This window comes from Crassostrea angulata, chromosome 3, assembly GCF_025612915.1.
Source record: "Crassostrea angulata isolate pt1a10 chromosome 3, ASM2561291v2, whole genome shotgun sequence".
Taxonomy (NCBI): Eukaryota; Metazoa; Mollusca; class Bivalvia; order Ostreida; family Ostreidae; genus Magallana; species Magallana angulata.
Genome location: NC_069113.1, coordinates 49553240 through 49565816, shown reverse-complemented (window position 1 = coordinate 49565816; position 12577 = coordinate 49553240). Strand labels below are relative to the sequence as shown.

The window sequence follows — 12577 nt, the reverse complement described above, 5'->3', positions numbered from 1 at the left end:
GGGTTATGTACGTGTATGTAAACATGTGACAGAATACGTTTTTGATCAAATGCACATGTATATGTACTTCAGGTCTAAAAAAGATTGAATTTGCAAGCTACAGAGAAGATAAGGGTATTAGCATGATTAGACCTTCTTATTTACATGTTTAATCTTTTATTTCAACTTCCTTGCTTCTAAAAATAGAAATTACTTGTCATGCAACGTGTTTGTAAACAAACTATGAACAGTGATAAAACACCGAGTTTTACAACCGTCAAATTATTTCATTGCGAGTTAGAAGCAAGTACTTAAAAACAAGTGCCAGGGATCAGCATATCCAATGATTGTGAGTTGGGTTATTGTGATTTTTCTTAATTTGCACTTAAATTTTTCATTAAATTAAATATCATACAATGAAATATAATGGGATGGGAGAAATAATGACAGATCAGACAGCTGGGATCCGAACCTGGGCCCCCTGAATCTCTAGTCAGGTGATCTACCAACTGAGCTATATGGCACCGCGGTCTGACCATCACATTCCTTCCCCTTTAATTGATCTTTAAATTAAGATCACCCCAGCTAGGTTCTTCCCTAGAAAGAATGTTACCGTGACCAGGTTAAACCGGGTCTGTAGGACATCTGTCATTTTAACGATATAATATTCTATCTAGCTCTTCCCCTGTCATGAGTTAACCTAGCTGTCAGTTCCAGCTAGGGGTTGGTCACAGACCAATGTAATAGGATGGGGGAAATAATGACACACCAGACCAGGATTCAACCTGGCCTCCCTGAATCTGTACCAGAGTCTGGTGCTCAACCGAGCTATCTGGTGCAGGTATTTGAACTGGTCTGACCATCACGATATATTGACAATATTTCTATAATTTAATTTCGATAGCCGAAGACTTGTTCAGCAGACTATAGCTGGGTGCTTGTGAAAGCTTGCGGGATTTATTTAATCTCTTTTGATTTATCAATTTCATGAGATGGTCCAGCTTATCAATATTGTTATTTCAATTTATCCTCTAAGTGCTGCAGATATGTTAGCTGCAGGTCTGTAGCTCCCGGTCTGAAAAATTCACCGGGAGCTACAGACCTGCAGCTACAGATATGTATACATGTAATTATATATAACTCTATGGGAAAATTCAGGATGAGTTGACATAGCCTACATCAATCCAAGTTTTCTCGTAGAGCAACAGGCCTACAGATTTTTACCCTAGCAATGGCACTGGATGAATTAAAACCATATATGGTATTGCCTTTGGATGAGCCTTGATCAGCATGATCCTGTGACATACTAGTTCAGCACTCTACATATTAAGTTAATAGGTGAACCCACTGGTCAGATTTATAAACTGTCAAGAACAACCACATTGTCCACATACTTCATACACTTATAGATAGCTAGTACTTGATCAGTTTAATGCTTGCATGGCCATATGTCATGATCATGGCTCATGTAGTTGAATTTAAGCTACTATGTGTAACTATACTCTGAAACATCCAAGTTTAGTGCTGGGGTCCAGGTTAAATTGTATCTTACTAATAATCTGCAATGGTCCTTCGATCAATACGATTGGAATTCCCAACTGTACGTGTCCAACATGTAATCCTATATATGCACGATCCTTTGTTTTTGAAACATTTCTGTACTTGTATAGTTAATAAACAATTTAAAAATGATTGAACTGTAGATGTCTGACAGTGAGGGGAAATTAACGACGGCTATTGTGATAGGAGCTGGCCAGAGGGGAATTGGTTATGCTCATTACCAGGAGGTAAAACCCGAGGAGTTCCGGGTAAGTGCATGGTGAGGACAGTTTGATTTAGTATAAGGGGTTACAGGCTTTTGATATACCTTCTAAAGAAACAAAACTCCTAAGTTTCATGATATTAAGATGGTGATAAAGTAATATTTTAATAAAGGTTAAAGATGCTGGGTTCTTCTGGGAAGCAACATGTACATATATATGCTCTTATTGTATTGGTGAAGTAGGTAAGACAGGTGGAATATTAAATCAGATTAGTAAATAATGTATTTTGTGTATTTAAGAGGACTTGTGTCAAGACCTGGAATCAAACCATGCATGATCCAATACTGTATGCTCTCTTTGGTATATTTACTGTATTTTTGTGCATTGAACATATAGTAAACATATTCCATTCAGTGCAACACACAGACAAAATTGTGTGTTACACAATATAATTATTGTAAAGTTTCAAAGGTATGGAACTGTTTTCAATTTATTCTGCTGTGATTTACAGGTCATTGCAGTGGCAGACCCCAAAAAGTACCAGAGAGAGAGATTGCAGACTCTGTGTAACATAGCTGATGACATGGTGTTTCAAGGTACTGTATTACTTAAAATGCTTCATCACCGAAAACCCAATGTCAGTCTTGCTTATGCTTACTGACCTTGGGCTAGGTCATTGAACTTTTCTTGTTCTCGTGAATAATTCATGCTTTATTTTGATTGGTTTCTTTACACTTTTGTGGAGGAAATTTCACCAATCCTGTTAATGTGTATGCATTCATCTATCAACAACAGCATGTTTTAAGAACATGAATGTCATTATCACATCTTTAAAAACTAATGAATTTCCCTTTCTCTTTGATGAATTGAGAATTCAATATTGAATATTTATGGCAAACAAAAATACTTGTATTGTGTAAAACAGAACCTATAAATGAGAATTAGGTGTTGATGAGAGTTTATCTGGAATCTGATGGGTAAGTCTTTGTTTCTTTCAGATTGGAGGGAGGTAGCAGAGCGGGAGAGGTTTGCTGACTGTGTGATGATTTGTACCCAGGACCAGCAGCATAAGGTACAGTGTACTCGATGCATCTTGAAAATGTTGACACACTATTGAATTTTTTATTCCTAATTTGGAAACAGACTATTTTTTATGTACAAAACAGTTCTAAGTAATGAAGTTACATTTTGTAATCAATATAGGAACCAGCAGTTGTATTTGCCAAAAAAGGATATCATATATTACTGGAAAAACCAATGGCAGTAAGTTATTATTCAAGTCTTGTAATTTAAAAAAAAATGTATTTATAATTCATGCGTTTATTGTAAACAAGTATTGTGTATTGTAAGCCTGTTTTCCTGTTAAGTACATAAATATATAATAATATTGTGTGTATAATCAAGCAAATTTAATTTCAGTAATTTGTTAGTAGGAACCAGCTAATCAATATATTTATTAAGTTCTCTAGAACTATGGAAATGGATTTCTTGCACCTAATTGAATTTAACTTCTGTATAATGAAAGTTACATGTAGAATGTAATAACTAAATTCATTGTCAAGAGGAAAGTAGATTTTCAAAGATCCATTCTAGCTGGTACAGTGTTTAATATAAACCTCTGTAACATTGATCACCGTTAGCCAAGTTAATTATTCCAATGACTTAATTTACTTAGATTTGCAAATTACATGTCTAAGTGGTTTGCATGCAGTGACTTCTTTTTGCTAAACAAAATTTCAATATAAAAGATATACATGTATGAATAAGACTTGTTAATGACCATCAATAGTCTGAAAATGAAAGTTTTAACAAAACTCCCAAAATTTTCTCGCAAATTAATAAAAGTTGATCTAAAGTAACCTAATCAACAGACAAATGTAATGGTGACATTGTACATAATGAATTAATAATGAATTAATAATATCTGTGTTTACAGACCACAGAGGAGGACTGTCGGGAGATTGTCCGAGTCTGCAAAGAGAACAACATCTTCTTGACGGTCTGCCATGTTCTCCGGTACACGCCCTGGGTCAGGAAGATCAAGGAACTGATTGACAGCGGGGCCATTGGAGACGTGGTCAATATTCAACATCTAGAACCTGTAAGTCATAAATAAACACAATCGTAATTACCTGATATATGTATACTGAGTGATTACATGCACAGGTTATTGTTCCTGCCTTACTTTTTAATATCCATCATCTATAGAACCTGTTTTAGAAGTGATGAGGCATGTGATGTTGTTCACTTTTAATACTGTCAAGAAACTGTACATGTAAGTCAAGTGACAGTTAATGCATGCATCAATCAATACATGTACATGTACTAATTCATACCTTTATTACTATGCATAGTTCAGGGAAATTTTATACACAATTGAGTGATAGTAACTATTGCTTTGGGAGATTTTAAATGTAGCATTCTAAATTTATGACTTATTAATGTGTGCCCCCATCTAGACCCTGCCACCTACTAGGCATGGGTCTTTAACATTATGGTTTTTTTTTTATATATTAAGGCTATTGGTTTTAATTATATTTTTTTACGTAGGAAAATTCACTGTTACACGCATTCACATGTACATGAAATATATATAGAATAAGATAAATGTTTAAGAACAATTCTCAAAAAGAATAAGAAGACATCAACTTGTATAGTTTGTACAAAGTAAATGAATTAAATGAATTAAAGGTGTACTGGTGTTTCAGAATGCAGGAACCAGGCTTGGATGAAGAGCATCTAAATTCCTGTTTTCTTTTAGGTTGGTTATTGGCATTTTGCCCATTCTTTTGTCAGAGGCAACTGGCACAAGGAATCAGAGAGTGCATTTTCTCTCCTGGCTAAGTGTTGCCATGACGTTGACCTTATTTGTCACTGGATGGGACCACAGAAGTGTCAGTCTGTCTCCTCATTCGGACATCTCAGTCATTTCTCTCAGTCTAACAAAGTAAGTTGATATCTAAATTGCATGTTGTTATTGTTATAGGTAGGATACTGGCATTTTGCCCATTCCTACGTGAGAGGAAATTGGCACAAAGAGAGCGAGAGTTCTCCATCCTTACTGGCCAAATGTTGCCATGACGTCGACCTCGTGTGTCATTGGATGGGAGAAAAGAAGTGTCAGAAAGTGTCCTCTTTTGGGCATCTGAGTCATTTTAACAAGGAAAATAAAGTACGTTATAATTATAACAATACATTATCTCCCCCCTACTCTAACAGTACATAAGTTATAATACTAACTTATACATAGTAAAATCCGCTTAAAATCGTGAGAAGCACATCTTGCGAATTTTAAAATTTCTCTTTTATTTTATGGACATATGTAAATTACATGAAACTAAGATTAAAATTCGGCAATTGCAATTTTAGGTTCTTGCACTTTAGTGGAAAACTGGTGAATCGCGGAATAAAGTACTCACGTGAAATAAGGAATCTATAGTATTTTGTAAAATCAATGTTAACTATTAGTGATCTCTCAAAAGAATGACATTTTTAAAAATTGTTTTCATCAGCCAAAGAAGGCGGCCAACAGGTGCTTGGACTGCCCTAAGGAAGTGGAGTCCAAATGTCCCTACTCAGCTGTGGAAATTTACATCAACAATGGCATCAAATCAGTGAGTCAGTCAGCCTGTATTTGTACAGTGTTTGAATACTGAATTTTCAATTATGGATTGAAAGTAAAATCTGTTTGAGGTCAGCGAACACAATGATTGACAAATAAATCTGATTAAATTTAAACCTGCACATCGATATTCACTTTACCTGATATACATTTATAATGAACTGTTTGAAAACAGTTTGACCTTGATTGATATATCTTTGATATTTTCTTTTTAAGTTCAACAAAGGTTGGCCCGTGTCTGTGTTAACGTCAGGACCCCCTGACATAGAAAACGTGACAGAAGCCCTGCGGACTGGGCCTTATGGACGATGTGTCTTTGACATGGATAATGACGTCATGTCACAACAGGTAATCCAAATTGTCCTAATTTTCTTAATAATTATGTTAGTAGTAGGTTATGTATCTATGAGTTTTGTTTAGTTGAACATCTATTCAGCCATTACTATAAACCAACTATTATTTGCGACAACTTTATTTCACGCTTGATTTGAGATAAACTGGTTCGCAGCAACTAATTTTTGCAACCAAGCCTTATCCTCACCTGTTTTTATTATTACAACTACAAGGCAAACACTGGTCTGTGGCAAGAAATATTCATGTCAATGAGGCTCTCTGGTACCTCGCAAAAATGTCTTTCACACGAATATAAGTTGGTTTACACTTTTCATAGCCTTCATATTGATAGAGTGCATGTGTATAGATGTACCAGTAAACTAAAGTACAACCTAAAGCTTTTAGAAAATTACATGTGTCCTTTCTCAAGAGTTATACCGGTATAATAGAATGGTAGCAGATTTAGCAAGCTTTATAGATAATTATGCATAATAAAGACTGAGCAGATGCTGTAAAGTCGTCTTTAAAACTTGATGACGGTATCCCAAGATTCCTAATGCTATCCCAGACTTCTCTATCCAACATAAAGGAATGAAATAGGTTCTTTATAAGTATTTTATAAAATTTCATAATTATTTAAAAAAAAAAAACCAGAGAGCTCTTTGATACCCACTTTTTTTGTTGCTGTTGAAAAATATAAAAAAAGTTAAGGGAAGTGATACCACTATTTAAGTGCTTCATGTATTCCTCATATTAAAATGAATACACTTTCTTATATTGGCAGGAACTATACCAAACAATCTTAATTGATGTCAAAATTTAAAGAAAAATGTTACCAAAATCCATTAGAGCTCTATATGATCATGAATATATTCCATACTCCAAACTTGCCTGGGCTTGCCCTTTAAGTAGCACTATAAAACATTTATTTCAATAATAGTTTTCATACACTTAGCCTACTACCGTTATACGTGGTTATAAGGGAGTGCCGGGACAGGTGATTTTAGCTTTGCTATAAATGTATTTTTTTTATATATATATCCATTAGCACAATTTGTCAACAGGGAATAAAAATCACTAATCCACCATAAGCATCAATTCATTGTAAGCATGTTTGCTTTAAGCGTGTTAAACTGTATATAATGTATTATAGATCATATGATATCATTGAAGGTGGTTAACATGCAATTCACTGGTGGGGCTACAGCTTCATTGTCAATGATAGGATTCACAGAATCAATTTGTGCAAGGGAGGTCAATGTGTTTGGAACAAAGGTAAGAGTTTGCTCCCTTACTCAACAAATTCATTTTCTTGGAAATCAGTCTACAAATATTCAAGGAGTTGAAATTGATTTTTTAATAGGGTGAGATCAGATATAAAGATGGGAATGGGAGTGTTTTGCAAGTCGACTTTACAACAGGGCAAAGATGCAAGTATCTGTTACATGTGTTAAGGTTATAGATAAACTGTAGATTATTTGGGTCAGACTTATATATCTTACTTATAATTACACAACACATTCTTTATATGTTTAAAGCTTTGAACACAGAAAAGTTCAAATATATATTTATATCTATATCCCACTCATGGATTTACGTGTGTGTTATATTGCATATTTCCTCAGCATAGCTTAAAATTTAAACAAATGAATATCTTTAATGTACAAATGTAGTACATAATGTAGAAATTCTCGTCTCTCTTTTTCTCTCTCTCTCTCCCTTTCCTCTCTCTCTCTCTCTCTCCACACACACACACACACACACACACACACATACACACACATAAGATTGCAGAAACTAGGAATGGTTTATATAGCTAATGAATGTTATTACTGTAACAACAGACCACCATAAACTGGAGTCGAGGAACCGTGGTCCACTCTCAGGGCATGGAGGAGCAGACTATTGCTTGATGGAGAACTTTGAGAGCGCCCTCTATGTAAGTGTTGTACATGTCTGAAAGAAAACATTTGTGAGATTGCCTTTAAATATTCGGTGATGGGCCTCTTACACTTTATCTAATAGAGAACTCTGAGAATACTCTCTATGTACATGTACTTAGTGATGGGGCTCTAGGACTTCATGCACTCTCACTACACTACATGTATATAAATGGGCCGTTGGCCATTAAAATTAGAAAAATATGGCTGTTTTAAAAACAAGGGAGTACATGTATCCATATGGGTACATGCATAGTTTCTTTTTATTATAACTCAGATCTAAAAATATGTATGAAATATTTGTCAATGACTCAAAGACCAACATGATTAGAACTGCTCCAATTATATACCAAATCTAGTTACCAAAGTTTGAATGCCTCAAATGTCAAACTATTTCTACAGTGTATTTGTCAATTATTTTGAAAACTTTGAAAAATACCAGTAGAAAATAAACAAGAATTTCTCTAACAATCATCATACTGTGCATCTCTACTTAAAAATTTTTGCAGTAAGTAGTTATGTGATGAAGACTTATTTGTAGCAATTGATTTATAACAATTACAATAATTTAATTACAATTCATAACAGGATACTCAATAACATACTCAATGATAAATGATTCATCTACTGGAAGCTTTTACTTACAATATCAAGAGGGCTGTGTAAATATTAGGAAAATGCTAAAATATTTAGAATTTTCATTTACTAACTGATAGTTCATGGCTTAAAAATCAGACGTGTCATTTGTTAATCACTCAGCCTCCTAAACTATACTAGTATATCAGACTAGTTTTGATGTTTCTTTTATTTTAGATTTTTAATAAACCACTTTCCAATATATCCTTGATAAATATTCTGGGGGAATGCAATAGCTCCCATGTAATGCTCTATGTGTGGAATTAGCTTTTTTCTTCTTTAAACTTATAATATTTAAAAAATATACATAGTCACAATCTTTTAGACGAATTAGAATTTTTTTTTTATTTTTAACAAAATGTTGCAAGTAGTATTTATTTTTACTGTATTTCCCATAAAAGCACAAAGACTTCTCCAAAATCCACACGGGAGCAGACGAGACACTAGCCAGCCATCTTGTCGTGTTCGCTGCAGAAAAAGCCCGCAAAGAAAACCGTGTTGTCACCATTAATGAGGACATGTCGTTTGCTTGATTAAAACCAAGTCAAAGCCGGCAGATATGATTGTAAGAATGACATTCCATAAAGAAGAGACTAGTTGTGAATACTTTATATGAATTCGGTTAATCATCATTACTTTACACAAGTTTTTGAGGTTTTGTTTGGTACTGGCACAAACGAGACAGACCAGCCAGATTAGTGATAACCAACGTATCATTCACCGAGTTTTGAAATTAATTTCATATAAAAATAATAGGACTACCAATGAATTTCAGCCTCTGGAATGTGGCTTTTTTTGCTTAAAGTCCCAGTCTTAAAGAATGGCTTTTTTATTTGATTATAAAAAATATTGTGCGGAAAATTTGAATTCTCTTAAACAGTAAAAGCACCATTTATAGCTAAATGTACATTTGTTCTGCCGAAGGAATACTTGCCAATAAGTAATAAGATCTGGATAGTTATCATCAAAGAGAATCTGTATACATCATAGTTTAAAAACATTTCTTAAAATGGTGAATTGGGTGAGCATTGGGTGAGCATTATCTCTTTGACGGTTACTTTAGTCACTTGTTTTACTCATGTATTTTATAGATCACGAAAAAACTGTTGTACTAACTACACGTTTTTCAAGAAGTCTATTTATCCAAGACATTGACCATTGCAAATTTAAACTTACATCACATATAAAGTTGTTAGATATACCATTTCTAATGGAACACGTTCATCGGTTATTTTTGATATATACATTTACTGATTATTTCATTATGAATTGTAAAGAGAATATCGAAATGTTTTTGAATAAAGGGAATGATTTATTTCTCATGTGTTTATTCTTGGAATCCGATCCTCCTATTGTTCTGGATCAAAGGGAGGAAGGACTGGGCTGGATGTGTTCAAGATCGTAGCAGCTAACCCAGCCGCTAGGTTGTAGATACCAATGTCTATTGGACGGGCCGCCAGGTCTCAGATTTGAAGTTGGAAGTATTCATCTAAAGACTAATTACATCGACATGATTTGTTAGTTTCAAGCGGAAATATACACGTTAAAATTCATTATAACTTAAAGGATGAACAAAATATCACTAAGTAAATAGATTTCTTGTTTCTTACAAAGTGGTATCTATCTTGAATTTGATGCTTAGCATAAAGGCTACGAATATCTACGTAGCGGCTAGGCTAGCTTATCGTTCAACTACGTAGCCCTACGTAGCAGCTACGATCTTGAACGCAGCCCAGATGTTGCCTACGTCCCCGAGTGCCAGATTAAACACACAAGTACAGTATATTATATCATTATGCATGCGTATTTTGCGATTATTTGCAAAATGATCTAAGTTTATTGATGACTTCAATCAAGTCTAGATTCCAGATGTAAGGCATTAAAAAAATCAAATGATGAAAAATTCAAATATTCCAAGAACATGAGGGAATAAGCCGAAGCATATGCCAACAAGTGGCCACAACCCATCACTTAAATATGTTTTAAATGATAATCATGCACGCATTTAGTACAATACGTGTATTAAATTCAAATGTTTTTATTCCTGTGCTTACATATCTCCAGAGAATTAATTATGTCCGTGTACAAGAAAATAAAGAATTCCATTCTTTTGTCTTAAAGTCCATAACTTGACGTACCCCCTCAGCAAAAAAACATGTTTTTTTTAAAAAAAATAATGAAGATAATTCATGTGGCAGTTAACTAAAAATCTATAAAATGATTAAGTGTATGTGTTTAGTTCATAATAACGCAATTTTTACTTTCCCTAGTCAAATGAATTTTTCGAATATAAACAAAGTAAACAAAGATATTAAAAAAAATCACAACACGAGTCTTTGAATCGAACACATACTTCAGCATACTTAAGTTGCTAAACACTACACCATGGAATCACATGTTTGAATACATATAGAAAACAAAATCAGTTTATTATTACACAAACATACTAAGTAACTCGGTCATGGCCATTTGATGATCATCTTGAAAATCGAAGGAAGAAAACTTGCTTTTTACCATAGAGTGGGTCTAGGTTCCATTTTTTTAATATTGGAAAAGATAGGGATTTGCACGTTTTATCAATATACGTTCTTAAAAGAATGGTATGATGATCCTTTCTGTAAAAACTTATGGTCTAAACACCCGATTTCATTAACATTTTGTTGCTCAATTAGCATTTACATATTTTGACGTCATAATAATAAATTAAATTTGAAGTCAATTTTTGAAGGATTTTGCAATTCTGAATGCAAATGATGACATATCTAATAAATGTAACAAAACTTGAAAAGTGATATTTGTAAGGGAAAGTTGTTGGTTTTTCAAATGGACTCAAATGGTTTTATGCGTCGGCTTATTTCCCTACTTTTTCTGTATTTAAAGTGTCTTATCATGAATTGGATTTTGACTCATGACTTTTGAATCAAAATAGACCTGCATGATTTGAAAATATTTTATTATAAAATTAATTGTTTGTACATGTAGCCGTGAAGTCTAGCGTCCAAGAAGTGTACACAAGCTTTTTATTTCATCTGTTGTATATGTGATATTTAGCTCACTTAATGAGGTTGGCACCTGAAATACTAGTAATGTCAATCATCCAAAGACATCTTGGATATAAAGATGGGGACCTAAGATATTTATTTATTTTAATTTTGACCTCTGATACATGCCATGTTTTGGAAATAATGGGGTTCCAAACAGAAATGAAAATTTTCCTGAAATTATTACTTTAATTTGGCATGAAAATTGATTATTTGAAGAAATCAAGCAAATATTTATAGTTTGAACTATTATTTAGTTATGATTTCAATAGAGTATGAAGTTGAACACATGTATATAATGACTATAAAAGTTATATCCAAGTCAAAGATTAACAAATCTTGCTTTACTGAAGGCTTCAAATGCCTTTACATAATGAATACAATAGCAATGTAAAGATTGTTACAAAATTTTGGAGTAATCAAATTATAACGCAAATGAAAAAATAAAAGCAATGCCAACTTTTCAAAACTTTGCATACAAATAGACATACATTTAATGTCACATATAAAAGTAAAAAAGAAGGGTCACATCTCAAACAATTGAGATATGACATTAATTAAATAAGTGAATTTTAGGCAAAATTTGGAGTTAATTTTTTCAGGACTTCTATGAAATATATAAGGTAAATTTGCCAAAATATATCGATAGATATATCAAAATATTGTTCGACAATGTTTTTTAGAACACCGTGAATATATCATTACACACAAACTATCTGGAAGTTTAGTTTGCGGTGAAGATTAGAAGGCTGAAGTAACAGTACTATATAGTTATGAAAACTGTTCGTTTTGTTCTTGAAAACCTTCCGCCACAAAATAAAGTCCCTTACTCAATTCTGTAAATAAATAATTTTCTTTTAAAATTTCATTCAATATGGCTTATTTGGCATTGTTAAATATAAATATACAAATAGAATCAATATATCCTGTAAAATTTTTAGGTAAGAGGCGAGATAAAATAGTTACCCCAAAAGAGAGGAGCGAACCTCTTTAACATATTATACGAAACGTTAAAACCGACATTATCACAATTGAGCTAGGGTAAACGAAAACTATTCAGGAAAAAAAGTCATGAAAAGTTTTAAACAATTAAATTGATTATTTGACACAAATTGAGATCTTTATACTTTTAATGAATTCTGTACTAAATGATATTACTGCTTCTACTGGGGTTTATAGCCAAATTAACATCGCATAAATGTTAAACCCAGTATAAATGATGCTGACTTTGTCCCTTTTTTCTATTACAGTGTATATATAGTG

The 12577-nt window shown here is 33.2% G+C and overlaps 1 protein-coding gene across 2 annotated transcripts; it reads left to right on the top strand.

Moving 5' to 3' along the window:
- The first annotated feature begins 143 nt into the window (after positions 1–143).
- Positions 144–9591, top strand: LOC128176297 (putative oxidoreductase YteT). Of its 2 annotated transcripts, none has more exons than XM_052842542.1 (13): positions 144–328; positions 1683–1787; positions 2254–2338; positions 2741–2814; positions 2946–3005; positions 3679–3843; positions 4504–4689; positions 5255–5356; positions 5581–5712; positions 6871–6972; positions 7061–7127; positions 7542–7636; positions 8675–9591. In XM_052842542.1, the coding sequence occupies exons 1-13, from the start codon at positions 323–325 to the stop codon at positions 8804–8806; spliced, it is 1311 nt and encodes a 436-aa protein (XP_052698502.1). In that variant the 5' UTR covers positions 144–322; the 3' UTR covers positions 8807–9591. The 2 variants fall into 2 exon arrangements, with proteins under 2 accessions (XP_052698502.1, XP_052698501.1); XM_052842541.1 differs by lacking the exon at positions 4504–4689 and adding an exon at positions 4729–4914 and having other exon boundaries at positions 147–328.
- The last annotated feature ends 2986 nt before the right edge of the window (positions 9592–12577 follow it).